The sequence below is a fragment of the Dendropsophus ebraccatus genome, chromosome 8 (assembly GCF_027789765.1).
Source record: "Dendropsophus ebraccatus isolate aDenEbr1 chromosome 8, aDenEbr1.pat, whole genome shotgun sequence".
In the NCBI taxonomy this organism is placed as follows: Eukaryota; Metazoa; Chordata; class Amphibia; order Anura; family Hylidae; genus Dendropsophus; species Dendropsophus ebraccatus.
In genome coordinates this window covers 117,112,920-117,133,157 of record NC_091461.1, presented here as the reverse complement: position 1 = coordinate 117,133,157, position 20,238 = coordinate 117,112,920, and the positions used below count along the sequence as shown (strand labels likewise).

Below are 20,238 nucleotides of genomic sequence, written 5' to 3'. Positions count from 1 at the left end.
CTCCCCTCTCTTTTCTCTCCTTTTCAGTTACTGTTCAGGTTATTGGTCATACAGTATTTTATAGTCTTTTATGTACATATCTTTATGATATACGACCATTCCTCCTCTTATCTCCTCGTGTCACCTTCCATTCATACGCTGAATTCTCACGGGGAGCCCGGGACTCATTGTATCCGTTTGTACTCGAAGTTTAATTTCCTCTTGTCATAAATCTGTGTTTCATTGTGACCAAATGAGTCATTCCAATTTGAAATGTCTTTCTTCTTATTTGTGCTTCTCAGAATGAGGATATTGCACAGAGTTTCGGAGATGATTATCTGAGAGGTAAGTCCTCAGTCAGAGTCTGCGACCTTCTTAACTTGCTGAGTTAAAACCACTTAGAAAAAATTCAAGAGGCCTGGAAAAAAGTCATGTTTTCTTTCAAATCAACTGGTGCCAGAAAGTGCCAGAGATTTGTAATTTACTTCTTAAAAAAAAAAAAAACTCTTATGACTTCCAGTACTTATCAGCTGCTGTATGTCCTACAGAAGGTGGTGTATTCTTTCCAGCCTGACACAGTGCTCTCTGCTGCCACCTCTGTCCATGTCAGGAACTGTCCACAGCTGTAGCTAATCCCCATAGAAAACCACTTCCTAGAGGACATACAGCAGCTAATAAGTACTGCAAGACTTGATATTTTTTAATAAAAGTAAATTACAAATCTCTGGCTCTTTCTGCCACCAGTTGATTTGAAATAATTTTTTTTTTTTGTGAACTACCCCTTTAAGTACTACTCAGTCCCTATTATTATTTCAACAGACGATTTCCCTTTGGTATTCTGGTGAACCTGACTTTATCAGTTATAATGTTAAATTTTTTTTTTTTTTTACAGAAGAACTAAGGAAGACAAAGGTCGTATTTATGTTGGGTAAGTGTGTGTGTGTGTGTGTGTGTGTATATATATATATATATATATATATATATATATATATAAACATTGAGGTCAATATTGTTCTTCCATTTGTGTGATGCAGTCCCTAAGGCCCTATTCCATGGAGCGATTATTGGCCGTATTCAGCCGATATCGGCCGTTACAGCCGATAATCATCCCGTGGAATAGGAAGCAACGATCAGCCGACATCATTCATGTCGGCTGATTGTTGAAGTCGTTTGTCTTTAACATGTTGAAAGACAAACGACTTATATAGCAATGATTTGCTGCCGTCGCTCCGTTGAATAGGAGCGGCAGCAGCAGACCGCCGCTATATCCTATGAGCTGCCTGGACGATCAGCGGTCCAGGAGCAAGCAGTTGTGGATCTGTCAGGTCAGCGCTCGCTTACTCCTCGTTCCTCGTTCCTCCTCCCTCCTCCTCCCGCTGCCGGCACTATTACCCCCACCGACAGTGAACTGGTAAGTACGGGCGGGGGGTAGGGGCTATGTAGTATGCATGCACTGGAGCAGTGATGCACAACCTGCAGCGGCTCTCCAGCTGTTGCAGATCTACAATCCCTATCATGCCTGGACAGCTATAGTAGTAGTTTTGCAACAACTAGAGGGCCACAGGTTATTCACTATTTTAATAGAGCAATACAGTGACCAGATATCTGCTTTGCCAAAATATATTGTGCTAACAGCGCTCAGTGCTGTGACACATGTTACGATGCTAGAGTCTTGTCCCCTTTTCCCATGATGCCAGTTTCTTACTCAAAACGTAAGGACTTGGCTGTACAAAGTCCTTCTGGCTCCCACAAAAAAATATAAAAAGTCTGTTACACTGGTTAATGGGCAACTTCTCGACGTTCCTGTGCAGCATTCTGTATACATGCCCCCCCCCCCCTTTTTTTCGCCCCCCCCCCCCCCCCCCCCCGCGCATTAGAACAGATTATTAAAAAATAAATCACCTCATTATTATTTCATGATACTGAATCTAATGGGATTTACAAATTTTTTTTACATTTGTTGGAAGTTTAGATTCTTTTCTCCAATCTTCTCTATGTTGGAGAGGAGTCTTATGAAATATTCATGGGCAGTGCAGGTCACACAGAGTCTCTGCTATTCCAGCGGGAGTGTACGACATGCAGAATATAGCTAGTATTACAATGGATTACAATGATAATGAGGGGATACGCTGTGTAGTCCGCAGTAGGCAGAAATGCTGTGAATAAGTTATTGATAACTTGGTGCAGGATAAAGTGCAGCCCCATGGGTCTGTGTAAGGTGACTGTGTGATCTGGAGCTTCAGACACAGAGCCCAAGATAGCCAGGGGATGCCCACCCCAGTCACCGATTGGCTGAGAGGCCAGTCCATCAGCCGGGCCATGACGTGTCAGCGCCAGAGAACCCGGGGGCGGTCCTTTTGTTCACCCCAGGCACGGGGAGGGGTAAGTTCATACTCATTATCAAATTCCCCCCTGCCCAGTTTTAAAAATGACCAGACTCCTCCTTTATAGAGATTCTGTCAGTAGGTTTGTGCCGTCCTATCTCAGGGTAGCATAAACTAGTGACAGAGAAGCTGAACAGAATGATGTATCACTTACATTGCTCTGTGCAGCTGATCCAGAGATCTCCTGAATAACATGGACAATAAGTAGTCCTCTCCATTATGTGCATGAGCCTAGTAGTCCTGGATATTCATGAGAAGCAGAAAACTCCGCCCACCAGCTGCTGATTGGCAGTTATCTATCCATGCTGTGTATCAGCAGCCAACTGGAAATCAGCAGCTGGAGGGCGGGGGGAGGGGTGTGGCAAGAATCCTATTCTCCTGCATATTAGGAGAATGGCTGAGCAGAAAGATGTAAGTAATACACCGATCTTTTCAGCATTTCTGCCACTAGTTTATGCTGCCCTCATTTAGGCTATGTTCACACTACGTAAATCTACGGCCGTAGTTTTCGCTGCAGAACTACAGCCGTAGATTTGCGGGGTGGAACATAGCATTGTTTGCTATGGGATCCCGGTCGGAGCGTACACACATCGTATACGCTCCGGCCGGGATCTGTGCGGCGCCGCAAACAACTGACAGGTCCATTATTTGCGGACGGAATTCAATGAATTCCGTCCGCAGAAGGACCTGTCAGTTCACACAGTGAAGCAAGCGGATCTGGCCGCTTGCTTCACTCTGTGCTATGGGAAGCTCTGATGCGGGCGCGTGCTGATGCGCCCGCATCAGAGCTCCACGGAGGAAAGATCATCCGGCCGGTACTTAAGTACCGGCCGTGATGATCCGGGCTGAGACTGGCCGTTCCGTGACCCGGCCGGAGTCACGGAACGGCCGGTCTCATCCGTAGTGTGAACATAGCCCCCAGGTGGAATAAACCTGGTGACAGATTCCCTTTAAGTTTAAGATTAAGATTGGGCCATTTTCCAGGAAGCTGAGCTATAAGGAGCTGTTGGACACGATCCTCACACCGGATCATTATATATTCCCTCATGTTAACGTTCTCCTTCGTGTCATTTTGATAAGATCGGGGAAAGTGACAGCGATCTGTTTCCAGGTCAGCTCACATCCTGTCGCTGAATAATGGATGTTTTGGATCTTCTTTTTTTTTTTTTATTCATTATTTTTTAAATACTGAGGGCCGATAACCTTTAAAGAGTGCAGGCAGATGGTGGAGAGGAAAATAAGCTTAAAAGATTATATTTATAATATTTGGCCGAGCAGACATAAGAAGATTAGCCCAGTCACCTGAGCGGGGGGAGGGGGGACGTGCTCCGTACAGCGCAGCTAAGAATACACTCATAGTAAACCCCTCATTGATTCTCTGTGTAATATCCCCACTGTGAGGAGTAAAAGCTTAAAGGGAATCTGTCACCTGTTCACGTTACAAACTGCTGACACTGTTGGATAGCTGTTAGATCAAGGAGACAGGTGTCCCTTCATAGATCTGTCTGTGCTTCCATAATGAAGAAATAACCTTTACTCTATATTACAAAGAGGACTAAAGTGCAGCAAGCTGTAACACCTCCTTACCCCCTCCCCCATACCTGACCCTGCAGGAAGAGAGGACAGGAGGCATTACAGCCCTCAGCTTGTTCTGTGTATGGAGCTCAGCTCCTCAGCCTGCACCATGCTCCCATGTCTGCTTAAGATAATGCTCAGGTCTCGAGGGTCAGAATGGACGTGCTAAGCTGCAGCATGCGTGCCTCCTCCCCCCACCACCCTTCCCTATCTTGATTAATTGACCTACAGGGCCCACTTTCAATGCTGATCCTGCATATCAGTCAAGGCAGGGGGGCAGGCAGAGAGGTGGTTGTGCATGCTGCAGCTCAGCACAAAAGCTTGTGTCAGAGAAGACACAATAAACCCAACAGTTTCCCTTTAATTATATACTGTACATTATATTACTGATCCTGAGTTACATCCTGTATTATACTTCAGAGCTGCACTCACTATTCTGCTATTAGGGTCACTGTGTACATACATTACTGATCCTGCGTTCCATCCTGAACTGCACTCACTATTATAGTAATGGTGTTTTGGTTAATGGGGGCCCCTGTGCCCTTGCCTTAAGCTATCCAGGCTGTGTCCAGGCCCCGGGCGTCACACTGTAGTAACCACTGTGCACAGAAGTGATATTAATAACACCCTCTCGGCCGCTGTGATCATCTGCCGCTTTAGTTCTCAGTGGGCCTCGAGAAGGGAATTATTGCGGTTTCTCTGCCGTGACTATTATTCACTTAGACATCGCAGCGGCTGATGTTATAGAGACGCTATTGATCTATGATTGGACGGAAAGGCGTAAATACACCTGATATAATAAGAGCTGAAGCCGGCAGTGCTGCAGTATAGGCCACACCCACTGTAGCGTTATCTGCTATTACAGATCTGTGCGGTATATGTTAGGACGCCTATAGGCAAATAGGAATATCAGTACAAGATTAGTCAGTGCTTTATGTCATATTGTAATATCCATCCAGATCCAATGTCTATGGCGGCCGCTTACTCTTCCTGCATGTTAGAAAGAAGTGTATGGATAAATGGGAGAAAATATGGATATGATTAGGTAAAGTTACAGGCCCTAAGCCTGAGGCTGCACTACTGAGAGAGTCTGGTGACAGTGTCACCTTCTTGCTAGGCGCATACTGTAAAAGGGGGAGATTTATCAAACATGGTGTACAGTGAAACTGGCTCTGTTGCCCCTAGCAACCAATCCGATTCCACCTTTCATTTTCCAAAGAGTCTGTGAGGAATGAAATGTGGAATCTGATTGGTTGCTAGGGGCAACTGAGCCAGTTTCACTTTACACCATGTTTGATAAATCTCCCCCATAGTGTATATAATAGGGAGGAGGCCCCATAGCAATAGATGTAAATAGGCCACCTCTTGGGTGTAGACCACCAGCTTTTAGGGTGATCCCAGTAAGTAAAGGTTAGTAGCTAACAAAGGAGACCAGGACAGGGTGATGAGCACTGAAAGCTCATTGATGTCTGTCGAGAGTAAAGGCAAACTGCTGAAAACAGTAAACAGTAAAGCAAACTGCTGAAAAAGTTCCTGCTGGCTATAATAGAAAAATCAGATCATACAGGACCCCGCAGATTGCTATGTATAGTGCCGTGTAACCACAGACCGGTCAGAGGGCCAATGCTGATCGCTGTCCACCACCAAAGGTGCCTGTGCAGTGTCCTACTACGTGGAATTCAAGAATTTTGTCTGAGCTGTTGGACACGTAACCCCAACACCATCACTTTAAGCGTTAATGTTTCACCGTCCTGTTCTATCACTTTATCAATGTGGTTCTATTCCTTTTTATCTTTAAATGTCTATAAAAGAAACAATGCATATGTGGTGAGCCCCCGGAGGATGTTGTAGCGGTGGGATGGTCGGTCACTTGCTAGATGGAAGTGTGACGCCACTACTGTGGTGGATGGCCGAGAGACCTTAGGATTTTGTCACATGACGCCAGTGCCTGGTGGGCACACAGGAGTGATGGCACGCCTGATTTTAAAATGTAAGGCCGGTTGTACCCTTCTCCCCTGTGGTCGGTCTCCTGTTGGGTTGCTGCAGGGTCCCTTGGGATAGTGTAGTCACATATGATGTAGTCACAGATGACCAGAGCGGTGTAATGACCCTCCCGAGTAATGGTAGGACCCGCTACCCACAGAAAGTGGAAATGTCCCAAGGTTGCGGTGTACGTGCTGTGCAGGTGGTAGTGAATATACACACACTGTTGATGATGTTGACTGGATTTACTATTGGCAAATTTGCAACAGGTAATACAAAGGTGCTTAGATATACACTTGATACAGTTCCACTAAATACTGAGACGTAAAACCACCAGATCTGCTTGATAAGTGCTGAGTAGGATGTAGTAGTGTGGATAAGGTTGTACTGAGGTAGTGTAGTAGAGAGGAAGGTGCCGTGAGAGTCTCAACCCAAGTAGTAATGTGCTCTGCCGGGAGGTTGGAGTGTATAGAAGGATACTTGTAGAAGAAGAAGACAACCTGTGCCTGTGTATTGACTGTTCTCTCATCTTCACACCACCTTATGCCCACTATCTTTGGCTGAACCGTACTAATAGGTGACACAGGCCCCAGACCTTGTTACCTGGGATGAGCATAGTGCTGAGGGCAGGGCCGATTCAAGGGTTTCTGCCGCCTGAGGCAAACCTCAGGCGGCCGCCCCGAGTGATAGCCGGCATCCCCCCCGGACCACCCCCCCAACCCCCCCCCCGCCGCCGCCGCCGCAGCCATCTACTCACCTGTCCCACACCGCAGCCGGCCCGCGATCTCTGCTGTCTCCACATCCCGTCAGGTCCCGCGATGTCACCCTGCAGCTGTCACGGACCTCCAGGCTGTGGTGAGTGAGTGGGGTGATCGGGTCGCGCGGGGCGGTCCCGCGCGACCCGATCACCCCAGCTCGTCCCCCACCGACCCCGGGCACTCACCACAGCCTGGAGGTCCGTGACAGCTGCAGGGTGACATCGCGGGACCTGACGGGATGTGGAGAGCGCGGGCGACGGGACAGGTGAGCGGCCGCTGTCATTTTTGTTAAGTGATACTTAACAAAAATGACAGCAGGGGGGACATAATGCCGCCCACCTGCCAGACCGCAAATTCTGCCGCCTGAGGCAGAAGGCTCATTCCCCCTCATGGCAGAAGCGGGCCTGGCTGAGGGTTTCCTGCTAACACTCGCATTGCGAGATGGAGTTAATAGAGTTTGCAGTAAGTTTGCTCCACCCGGATCAGTTCCTTGCTCTTTGGCTCTTTATTGGATACTGTCCTGCACTGTGGTTACTCCTAGTCCTCGGCGTGGGTTGAGGGGATCTGTTGGCTAGTCCTCTCCTGAAGGATTTAGCAATGCATCACGCAGCATACAGGCACTTCAAAACAGAAGTTTTTAAGAGGGCACTGTCCTGCGGGGTACTGACTAAGACTGCTACTTTTCTGTAGAGGGGACCTGGCAGAGGGCCAGGGCCCAGGTAGAACCACTGTGGAGAGCTATCTGAGCTGCGTCCTTTCTCCACTGAAGCTCAACTAAGACTCCTCCTTCACCCAAGGGACTAACCTCCTATCCAGCGTGTAAGGTGCGCTGTGGTTGGGTTGAAAGAGTGCAACAGAAGAGGGGAAAGGGAAGAGATGATAGGATAGAAGAAAGTAAAGCTACTACTGGTTCACAGAATCTGGTACATACAAATACAATAACCCTTTGAGATACTTCAGCTGTGCAGCTTCCACACTTCAATATATGATACAGCTACATCTAGTCATCTTTTAGTAATACTTTGGCTGCAATAAGCCCACAAAAAGTACAGACTTTTACAAAACCACATGTATAATCCACAGCTGCAAATATAGAAAGCCACAGTGTCCGATATTGCTCATATATTCCATGATTTTTTCCATGTCAGGAACTGTCCAGAGCAGGAGAGGTTTTCTATGGGGATTTGCTACTGCTCTAGACAGTTCCTGACATGGACAGAGGCGGCAGCAGAGAGCACTGTGTCATATTGGAAAGAATACACAACTTACTGCAGGACATCCAGCAGCTGATAAGTACTGGAAGACTGGTGATTTTTTAAATAGAAGTCATTTACAAACCTATATAACTTTCTAACACCAGTTTGATTTGAAAGAAAACGATTTTTGTCGGAGTATCCCTTTAAGGAACTAATAATTCATATACCACCAGGGCCAATGATCTGGGCTGTAATTCCTATTAATGGAAGGTGCTTTCCGGTGGCTGCATTTTATAATTGGAATTTTTTTCTTCTGGAAACATCAGTATAGATTTGTGAATATTTATGTACCTCCTGGGAGGTGTGCAGAATGTTCTCGGCTGCCTCTCGGTTTGCTCTCAAGCTGTTTCTTGTGATGGATCCAAATTCAGAAGGAGATTAAAAAGATTAATTTATGTAGAATATTTTGTTAAACTGCAGAGCTCCACTTTAATCTTATAAAGAGAGGATGAATAGTGAAAACCCTGGTCATTTACATCAAGGAACAATAGACAGGTAGAGGTCACCCCTGCTGTTAGTTAGGGAGGAGGAAGGGGAGACAGAGAGAAAAGCTCACACACAGATTTTTGTGTCTTCAGCAGAAAGCAGCAGCTCAGTACTGGGGGAAGGAGACTCAATAGATAATAACAAGTATGAAAGGAATTGTTAGTTTCACCATAGGCAGCAACATATCATTATGTTTGAGTGGAATCCCCCTTTAATAACGTTTCCTGTATTGACCGCATACAAGCGCTGGATTACCAGCAAGTTGCAGAGTTTGTAAACTGGAGGATAGAGAAGTCTCTGTTTGTGTGGCTGTAATTATACGCCTGTGCGCTGCTAAATGAGTCACCTAATTCTAGACTTGGCGTAAGGTGAAGACCACCATTAAGTGCTGGGTACAAAACAATCACATTTATTTCCCACCAACTCAATAATTAGCGCGCCGTATGCCGAGATGACACGCGGAACCCGACTGTTCCATCTAGTTGTGACAAGCCGACCGTTTCATCATGTGCTCACAACACAGCGCTCATAGGCCCCTAACCTGTCACAATTGTTTACAGCAGTTGTCTTTGTTTGGATCTGCAGACGATCAACGTCTTTATACCGTCATATAGTGCACACCTAGGCCTGCATAAGAACTGCATACCCCAAATACATTCATGTCTCTGATGCTTGTTATAGACTTAAATGGCGTCTACTAGATTTCCATCATGGCCTCCGGTGTTTTATTGGATGACATAGTACAGAATGCTGCGTTATTTTTACTTACACTAGAGCCCAATGTGAACTTGGCCTTGGTTGTGCAGGAATCACACTTCACACAAAGTTAGAATTCTGCTGACTTTTAGTTACCGTAGCTTACATCTCCTTGTTGGATTTTTGCCCCTTAAAGGGGAACTCTGGCCAAAAAGGAAGAATCGGCTGCAGGCAGGGGATGGTACTTACCTGTCCCTGTGCCATCAGTGCTGTGTCACAGGCTCCAGTTTCTAACATCACAACCAGGCACGACCCTACAACCCGGCAAGGGTTCCTTAGTCTTGGTCGTGACATTGCAGGATATCCAGGAGCCCAGTGGGGATCTTTGAGCAGTAAGGCAGAGCTGCGGGGCACAGAGACAGGTAAGTACAGCTTCTTTATTATTTTTCTGCACCCCCACCACCTTCAGCTGATTTGTCATCTTGGCCAGAGTTCTCCTTTAACCAATAAGAAAGTCATAATTTCTGTTTATATTAGGTGATTGTGGCTTGTATCTCCATGGTAACAGACTACAAATAGCCCTGTGTAGTCATACCCCCCTCTTTCTGTCATGATATGGTGCATTCAGGTTCATAGTGCAGTCAAGAAACAAGACAACATGAAATCTGCAGGATCAGACTACATTGGTCGTAGATTGTTGTCTGTTACCACGGAAACCTATAGGTCATCATAGGAGCTATGTATGTAAAATGATGGGGGATTTTTATTCTCTTGTAGAGTTCTTAAGATTTGTTTGCAGTGTGTGCTTTGGTCACATGCTAACAGTGGTCTCCTTGTGCCTTTCGTATGACAGGTGGACCCGCATCTGGAAAAGGAACCCAGTGTGAGAAGCTGACACAGAAGTACGGCCTCACTTACCTGTCCGTATCAGACCTCTTGCAGAGCGAGCTCGTCACAGCATCCGAGAGGAGCAAACTGATCAAGGATCTCATGCAACACCGCAGCCCTGTGCCAATGGTATGTACAACTATATATTTAGTCTGTAAGGTACATATATATATATATATACTTTCATTGGTTTAAAGGGGTATTCCACTCGAACATAACTTTTGATATGTTGCTGCCCATGGTGAGACTAACAATTCCTTCCATACTTGTTATTATCTATTCAGTCTCCTCCCCCCAGTTCTTAGCTGCTGCTTTCTGCTTAAGATGCAAAAATCTGTGTGTGAGCTTTTCTCTGTCTACCTCCCCCCTCCCTTCTGAGACGGCTGATGTAAACAAGTCCCTGGTAGGCTTTATCTGCAACATTGTAGCTTCTTTGTAATGCTGGGAGGATTGATCACAGCAAGTTCATCAGCAACTTGACCTCAAAATAACCCTACCAGCATTACAAAGAAGCTACAATGTTGCAGATAAAGCCAACCAGAGACTTGTTTACATCAGCCGTTTCAAAAGAGAGGGGGAGGGGGAGACAGAGAGTAAAACACACACAGATTTTTGTGTCTTTAGCAGAAAGCAGCAGCTCAGAACTGGGGGAAGGAGACTGAATAGATAATAATAAGTATGGAAGGAATTGTTACTCTCACCATGGGCAGCAACATATCAAAAGTTATGTTCGAGGAGAATACCTCCAGTAGGCCGTTATGGTGTATTGTATGTCACTGTGTGTCCCTGTTCAGAATCTCAGGAAAGGCCTTGTATATACCCTCTGCTCAGGCATATAGATAGTATAGATGGGCATCCACTGCTTGGGGTCCACCCTATGTAAGTCAGAGAAGCAGCATCTCAACAGCCAGAGAGTGTCTCCATAAGAGGTAATAGAGAGTGTCTCTATAAGAGGTAATAGAGAGTGCCTCCATAAGAGGTAATAGAGAGTGTCTCCATAAGAGGTAATAGAGAGTGCCTCCATAAGAGGTAATAGAGAGTGCCTCCATAAGAGGTAACAGAGTGCCTCCATAAGAGGTAACAGAGAGTGCCTCCATAAGAGGTAACAGAGAGTGCCTCCATAAGAGGTAACAGAGAGTGTCTCCATAAGAGGTAACAGAGAGTGTCTCTATAAGAGGTAATAGAGTGTCTCCATAAGAGGTAACAGAGTGTCTCCATAAGAGGTAACAGAGAGTGTCTCCATAAGAGGTAACAGAGAGTGTCTCCATAAGAGGTAATAGAGAGTGTCTCCATAAGAGGTAATAGAGAGTGCCTCCATAAGAGGTAACAGAGAGTGTCTCCATAAGAGGTAACAGAGTGTCTCTATAAGAGGTAACAGAGTGTCTCCATAAGAGGTAACAGAGAGTGTCTCTATAAGAGGTAACAGAGTGTCTCCATAAGAGGTAACAGAGAGTGTCTCCATAAGAGGTAACAGAGAGTGTCTCCATAAGAGGTAACAGAGAGTGTCTCTATAAGAGGTAACAGAGAGTGCCTCCATAAGAGGTAACAGAGAGTGCCTCCATAAGAGGTAACAGAGAGTGTCTCTATAAGAGGTAACAGAGAGTGTCTCCATAAGAGGTAACAGAGAGTGCCTCCATAAGAGGTAACAGAGAGTGTCTCCATAAGTGGTAACAGAGAGTGTCTCTATAAGAGGTAATAGAGAGTGTCTCTATAAGAGGTAACAGAGAGTGTCTCCATAAGTGGTAACAGAGAGTGTCTCTATAAGAGGTAATAGAGAGTGTCTCTATAAGAGGTAACAGAGAGTGTCTCTATAAGAGGTAACAGAGAGTGTCTCCATAAGAGGTAACAGAGAGTGTCTCTATAAGAGGTAACAGAGAGTGTCTCTATAAGAGGTAACAGAGAGTGCCTCCATAAGAGGTAACAGAGAGTGTCTCTATAAGAGGTAACAGAGAGTGTCTCCATAAGAGGTAACAGAGAGTGTCTCCATAAGAGGTAACAGAGAGTGCCCCCATAAGAGGTAATAGAGAGTGCCTCTATAAGAGGTAATAGAGAGTGCCTCTATAAGAGGTAACAGAGAGTGCCTCTATAAGAGGTAACAGAGAGTGCCTCCATAAGAGGTAACAGAGAGTGTCTCTATAAGAGGTAACAGAGAGTGCCTCCATAAGAGGTAACAGAGTGTCTCCATAAGAGGTAACAGAGTGTCTCCATAAGAGGTAACAGAGAGTGTCTCCATAAGAGGTAACAGAGAGTGTCTCTATAAGAGGTAACAGAGAGTGTCTCCATAAGAGGTAATAGAGAGTGTCTCCATAAGAGGTAACAGAGAGTGTCTCCATAAGAGGTAATAGAGAGTTTCTCCATAAGTGGTAACAGAGTGCCTCCATAAGAGGTAACAGAGAGTGTCTCCATAAGAGGTAACAGAGAGTGCCTCTATAAGAGGTAACAGAGAGTGTCTCTATAAGAGGTAACAGAGTGTCTCTATAAGAGGTAACAGAGAGTGCCTCCATAAGAGGTAACAGAGAGTGTCTCTATAAGAGGTAACAGAGAGTGTCTCTATAAGAGGTAATAGAGTGTATCTATAAGAGGTAATAGAGAGTGTCTCCATAAGAGGTAACAGAGAGTGCCCCCATAAGAGGTAATAGAGAGTGCCTCCATAAGAGGTAATAGAGAGTGTCTCTATAAGAGGTAATAGAGAGTGTCTCTATAAGAGGTAATAGAGAGTGTCTCCATAAGAGGTAATAGAGAGTGTCTCCATAAGAGGTAATAGAGAGTGTCTTATAAGCAATAATAACCCCCATAATCATTAACCCCCAGAGAGTTCCCCCCATGTGGAGTGACAGCCGGGCAGCGCATCCATACTAGGTGACAGCAAGACGGTGCGCCCATCATGTTCTACAGCTGAATGCCTCCATAAGAGAAATGTGTGACTCACCAAACAACTGAGAAAGTCCAATGCTTGTATAACCTGCCATTGTACAATGCTGCCCCCTATGGGGGGAAATATGAATCTGGAGACAGAATCATTCTCCTTCTTCCTCCACCAAGGAAGTGACCTGCTGCGTTATTCTAGAGCGCTAAGTGTCCATGACGGAACATGAGAGCTTTATTCTGTTGCTGAATCACTAAGAGGATCAGGAGATCCCAGGGAGGCTTCTTATTACCATGTACAGTGGTGCCTTGGATTACGAGCATAATTCGTTCCGGGAATGCGCTTGTAATCCAAATCCACTCTTAAACCAAAGCAAAACTTCCCATAATAAATCATAGAAATGCAGACAATTGGTTCCACACCCCAAAAATAATGATTTATTATTCTGAATAACATGTAAAACATGAAACAAACATTCAGAAACAGCAGAATATGTGATATTATAGGTTACTGTACAGTAATGGAAAGGATGAGAAACACAAGGGCGGACAGAGTGCAGGGAGCAGGAAGGAATGAGCAGGACAGATGCGGGCACATACATGCAGCACTCTCTGTCCAGGGAGAGAGGGGTTACAGCTATGGAGAGATTAGCCCCACAGTCCTGTCCCCTGATGTAAGCCCCAGCCTGAAGTGGATCTGCTATGATTTGGAAGGTGAGAGAGACTTCCTGGGTCAGAGTACAGGGCTGTAGACCCCGCTATGCAGACCATGCCCCTCCCCCACTCCCCCTCCCACCCAGTACAGGGAGCTCTTACACCAAGTCACTATTTTGGAAAACTGCGAGCTCTTAAACCAAAACGCTCTTAAACCAAGAACTTAAACCCCACCATCAGAATAGTGAGTGCAGCTCTGAAGTATAATACAGGATATAACTCAGGATCAGTACAGGATCAGTAATGTAATGTATGTACACAGTGACCGCACCAGCAGAATAGTGAGTGCAGCTCTGGAGTATAATAGAGGATAAATAATGTAATATGTAAGTATGTGGAGTGTTATTTTCTGGATAATTCCTGTATTTCCTCGCTATAACAGGAGATCATTCTAGAAATTGTGAAAGAGGCGATAAGTTCCTCGCTTGGAAGCACCAGAGGATTCCTGCTGGACGGTTTCCCGTGTGAGATCAGGCAGGCGGAGGAGTTTGAATGCAGGGTTGGTATGAGGTTTACTTATATTGTTATTGTCTCCTGATGGATCTGGACCAATAAACCGGGGGCAGGGATGGGAGGGGGAGTGAGGAGATGTTACAGCTTGGTAATGCCTCTTCGCACAGTAGAATATAAGCATTCGTCTACATTCTGGAGGCACAGACACATATATGAAAGGTACCATGGGGGAAATTCATCAAGACTGGCAGGAGCAGGTGTAGAGTTCTGTTTGTAGGCGTAAACGATGATAAGTCCCCGCCTTGCCATCCCCCCCCCTCCCCCTTACGCTTATGCCATGGAAAAAGTGCAGATTTTTGCACACACCATGTGGTTTGTGCAAATATCTGTGCTTTTTTCATGGCCTACAATAGGACCACCAATAATAAATCTGCCCCCATGTGTCCCCTTGACCTAACCGCTATCTAACAGTATCAGGAGTTTGGGATGTAAATTGACATTACAGCATAGTGGCCAACAATTGAATTTTTGGTGTGGTTGGTTGGGGGGGTCTATTGTGGGTGGGTTCTGTGGGGTGTGGTCTATTGTGGGTGTGGTTTGTGGGGGTCTATTGTGGGTGTGGTTGGGGGGTCTCTTGTGGGTGTGGTTTGTGGGGGGTCTATTGTGGGTGTGGTTGGGGAGGGTCTATTGTGGGTGTGGTTGGAGGGGGTCTATTGTGGGTGTGGTTGGAGGGGGTCTATTGTGGGTGTGGTTTGTGGGGGGTCTATTGTGGGTGTGGTTGGAGGGGGTCTATTGTGGGTGTGGTTGGGGGGGGTCTATTGTGGGTGTGGTTGGGGGGGGTCTATTGTGGGTGTGGTTGGGGGGGTCTATTGTGGGTGTGGTTGGGGGGGGGTCTATTGTGGGTGTGGTTGGGGGGGGGTCTATTGTGGGTGTGGTTGGGGGGGGTCTATTGTGGGTGTGGTTGGGGGGGGTCTATTGTGGGTGTGGTTGGGGGGGTCTATTGTGGGTGTGGTTGGGGGGGTCTATTGTGGGTGTGGTTGGGGGGGTCTATTGTGGGTGTGGTTGGGGGGGTCTATTGTGGGTGTGGTTGGGGGGGGTCCATTGAGGGTGTGGTTGGGGGGGGTCCATTGAGGGTGTGGTTGGGGGGGTCTATTGTCCCTGGCATATCACAGACCCCAGTATCAGCACCATTCTCACTTCTATACAAACTCCACACAGTGATGCTTATTTTTCCTCCCATATATCAGGTCCCATGTATTCTGTACTCCTATGAAATATTGAGGCCCGTTCATTCTTCAGGTGGAGGGCGGAATCTGCCCGACCATAGAATGGAGTCTATGGCAAAGGCGGAGTGTGAAGCGGAAGCATGCGGGGAAGTCCTCCATGTGTTATCCTCAGTGTGCACATACCCTTATATTAGTTATATTCCTGTATATAGGAGCAGTATTATAGTAGTTATATTCTTGTATATAGGAGCAGTATTATAGTAGTTATATTCCTGTATATAGGAGCAGTATTATAGTAGTTATAACAATGTAGAGAAATAGAGTCTCGCACTCACCAACTAGAAAGATGCAGGTGGTTTATTTCAGACACATCGGAGCATATGCAGCAGGGAGAGGGAAGGTGGAAAGGCCTTTCCACCTTCCCTCTCCCTGCTGCATATGCTCCGATGTGTCTGAAATAAACCACCTGCATCTTTCTAGTTGGTGAGTGCGAGACTCTATTTCTCTACATTGTTATTTGCTCCTCTTTGCTTTGCCTCTGCACCGCAACTCAGTGGTAAGGACACCATCGCTTACAGCCGTGTATCTCCTGTCCTGTTTATCCTGACTCAGTGCTCCCCATATCAGCTAGTGCCGGACACCTTTTCTCCCCTCACCATATTATAGTAGTTATATTCTTGTATATAGGGGCAGTATTATAGTAGTTATATTCCTGTATATAGGAGCAGTATTATAGTAGTTATATTCTTGTATATAGGGGCAGTATTATAGTAGTTATATTCCTGTATATAGTGGCAGTATTATAGTAGTTATATTCTTGTATATAGGAGAAGTATTATAGTAGTTATATTCCTGTATATAGGAGCAGTATTATAGTAGTTATATTCCTGTATATAGGAGCAGTATTATAGTAGATATATTCCTGTATATAGGGGCAGTATTATAGTAGTTATATTCTTGTATATAGTAGCAGTATTATAGTAGATATATTCCTGTATATAGGGGCAGTATTATAGTAGTTATATTCCTGTATATAGGGGGCAGTATTATAGTAGTTATATTCCTGTATATAGGGGCAGTATTATAGTAGTTATATCCCTGTATATAGTAGCAGTATTATAGTAGTTATATTCCTGTATATGTTAGCAGTATTATAGTAGTTATATTCCTGTATATAGGAGCAGTATTATAGTAGTTATATTCCTGTAAATAGGGGGCAGTATTATAGTAGTTATATTCTTGTATATAGGAGCAGTATTATAGTAGATATATTCCTGTATATGTGAGCAGTATTATACACAAATCATCTGCGCACACAGGACACATCCAATGAGCTCCTTGATATTGGTTTTTAATACATTATATATTAGAAAGGGACATTCCTACCTGCTCCGTTTCTTAAGCTGCAATTAATAAGTCCCACGTCTGCAGGTTACACGGCGATAGGATTCAGCTCAGAAATTCACACATTTTTGTCTTTGAGTCTTTAATCCCTTGATTAAAAATCCCCCTAATATTACAGGACTTATCCTTATTAATACCGCAGCTCAGGCTTATAGCAGCTGTATACTGCGCGGGGCGTCCAGCTGAAAGGGACGTCTTAGAGGAGAATTATCAGTCCGCAGTGCGGGGAATACAATGTATAATGGAGTTGTTTAGTAGAATTCAGCCTTATGTCTTGTAAAGGGGTTATCTCATGGAGACAAGCCATCTTCTCCTGCACATTACACGGCCTAGATATAATATACATGGATGCACCCTGAGAGACCCTTTGACCAGAAGACTCCGCAATGTCAGACTATGGGGGCCACTTCCCATCCACACTCACTGATTTGTATGACTATATTTTATATACTAGCTCTGCACACCGACCCTGGTCCTGTACCTGGACTGTTCTGCTGAAACCATGACCTCGCGGGTGGTGAGGAGGAGTAAGGTCAGCCATCGGAATGAAGTCACCACAGAGAACGTCAAGAGGAGGCTACAGATGTTCTACCAGGCCATGGAGCCCTTACTTACCTTCTACGAGACCAAGGCGCTTCTGTGTAAGGTAAGTTGTAGGGGTCATATCCATCCAGAGGTCTAAGGGGGGATAGAAAGAGAATGTATTGCTGCCCAGCTCCCCCTGCAGATGTGTATACAGGTGAGGTCTGATTATACACTGTGTCTTACCACAAGAGGCCTTAAATGTGCCCCATAAATTGGCTCTCAGAGGCTACTGTTGGGTAGTGTACCTGTTGTTGAGAGATCACTGACTGATAGACCTGTCTCTATGACTCACTGGAGGACTCACTGCTCTGATCTAGGCCGTTGTGAACAAGCTATTGGGAGGTATTTAGAGTGGTGCATATGAGAGGGAGTACACATACATACAATGAACAGACCTAAGTGGACCACTAGTAGAGAGGATAATCTACAAGCCCTAGCAGCTTACACCGATTACCTGTCCGCCATCCAGACACAGTTGACCCCTTCATTACTCGCCCCCCCTCCCCGTTCCAGGTGCTCAGCAGAAGAAGTCTGCCAGTCTTCTCCTTTGTTTGCAGAGGTGTTGTAAATGAGAAAACTTGATTGCAACAGACTACAACCATATTGTTTTTAGTGACGAATCCCCATGCTGGTGTGAAGACGTGGAGGACACACTGCCCCCTTGCTGCTGTGATAATGTGGGGGACACACTTCCCCCTGCTGGTGTAATGATGTGGGGGGCCCTGCCCCCTGCTGGTGTGATGATGTGAGGAGGACATACTGCGCCCTGCTGGTGTGATGATGTGAAGAGGACATACTGTCCCCTGCTGGTGTGATGATATGGAGGACACACTGCTTCCTGCTGGTGTGATGATGTGAGGAGGACATACTGCCCCCTGCTGGTGTGATGATGTGAGGAGGACATACTGCCCCCTGCTGGTGTGATGATGTGAGGAGTACATACTGCCCCCTGCTGGTGTGATGATATGGAGGACACACTGCTTCCTGCTTGTGTGATGATGTGAGGAGGACATACTGCCCCCTGCTAGTGTGATGATGTGGAGGACATACTGCCCCCTGCTGGTGTGATAATGTGGGGAAAACATACCCTATGCCAACCATGTCACATATTGCATCCAGGCTAAAGGTGCCCACCTGTATCTCATCTTGTATCCGGGCTACAGGTGCCCAAACTGTATCTCATCTTGTATCCGGGCTACAGGTGCCCAACTGTATCTCATCTTGTATCCAGATGCCAACAGGGTCTTAGAGCCTCCACACAATTGTACAGTTTTCCCGCCAGAACTATACTGTATATGTCACTTATATTACTCCTTACCACAATAGATCCTGCATGGACGGCCCTAGGTACCGGGTACAACGGACGGGACAGACGGCAACCGCTCAGTTATGTCTTGTGATTTCCCAACCTGGGGCACAAAATTCTTCTCCTGCTAAAAAACCATCGGCTGCCGCCAGTAACCGCGCGTCCGAGCAGCAGCTGATCTGTATTTTATTCGTGGTCTCAGCACGTCCATCTGCCAAGTGCGGCCTCTTACTGGGAGATCTCTGACCGTCTCACCACGTCCCGGCCGCCACCACCTGCCGCTCCAAACAATTCAATATTTTTTGAACATGGACAATAATGAAATCTTATCCTTGTGTTATTCTATCAGCACAGACTTATAGAGAGTGCGGGCGTCTTAGGACACCAGAGGAATGATGATACATGGAGGCAAAGGGTTTCTTGTCTCCAAAATTTCACAGGGAGTACACAAACATTGCATTCTGGGATATTTTTATATATGGTGCGGCATATATTATTATTAGAGAAGAATGCAAAGGTTCTTGTGTATGTCTTGTGCTTACCTGAAAGGCAGGGGGTTCAGCCATATTGATTCCTATTTCTCCACTAAAATGATTTCTTAATGCTTTTTACATTTCCCATAAATATATAGAGAAGAGCTGTCCTTATGGGACCCCTCTCTATATAGAAGAGCTGTCCTTATGGGCCCCCCTCTCTATATAGAAGAGCTGTCCTTATGGGCCCCCTCTCTATATAGAAGAGCTGTCCTTATGGGACCCCCTCTCTATATAAAAGAGCTGTCCTTATGGGCCCCCTCTCTATATAGAAGAGCTGTCCTTATGGGATCCCCTCTCTATATAAAAGAGCTGTCCTTATGGGCCCCCTCTCTATATAGAAGAGCTGTCCTTATGGGGCCCCCTCTCTATATAGAAGAGCTGTCCTTATGGGACCCCCTCTCTCTCTCTCTATATATATATATGAGCTGTCCTTATGGGCCCCCCCTCTCTATATAGAAGAGCTGTCCTTATGGGGCCCCCTCTCTATATAGAAGAGCTGTCCTTATGGGCCCCCTCTCTATATAGAAGAGCTGTCCTTATGAGACCCCCTCTCTATATAAAAGAGCTGTCCTTATGGGACCCCCTCTCTATATATATATATATGAGCTGTCCTTATGGGCCCCCCTCTCTATATAGAAGAGCTGTCCTTATGGGGCCCCCTCTCTATATAGAAGAGCTGTCCTTATGGGACCCCCTCTCTCTCTCTCTCTCTCTCTCTCTCTCTCTCTCTATATATATATATGAGCTGTCCTTATGGGCCCCCCTCTCTATATAGAAGAGCTGTCCTTATGGGGCCCCCTCTCTATATAGAAGAGCTGTCCTTATGGGCCCCCTCTCTATATAGATGAGCTGTCCTTATGGGGCCCCCTCTCTATATATATATATGAGCTGTCCTTATGGGCCCCCTCTCTATACAGAAGAGCTGTCCTTATGGGACCCCTCTCTATATAGAAGAGCTGTCCTTATGGGGCCCCCTCTCTATACAGAAGAGCTGTCCTTATGGGACCCCTCTCTATATAGAAGAGCTGTCCTTTTGGGGCCCCCTCTCTATACAAAAGAGCTGTCCTTATGGGGCCCCCTCTCTATACAGAAGAGCTGTCCTTATGGGCCCCCTCTCTATACAGAAGAGCTGTCCTTATGGGCC

At 45.9% G+C, this 20,238-nt stretch overlaps 1 protein-coding gene across 1 annotated transcript in view; it reads left to right on the top strand.

The window, feature by feature from the left end:
• AK5 (adenylate kinase 5) overlaps window positions 1–20,238 on the top strand; it is a 134,015-nt gene that overhangs the window by 111,053 nt on the left and 2,724 nt on the right. The window contains exons 9-13 of the mRNA XM_069979468.1: window positions 282–324; window positions 872–907; window positions 9,971–10,134; window positions 13,967–14,083; window positions 17,122–17,313. Coding sequence (XP_069835569.1) covers window positions 282–324; window positions 872–907; window positions 9,971–10,134; window positions 13,967–14,083; window positions 17,122–17,313 — 552 coding nt within the window. The remainder of the gene's footprint in view (window positions 1–281; window positions 325–871; window positions 908–9,970; window positions 10,135–13,966; window positions 14,084–17,121; window positions 17,314–20,238) is intronic.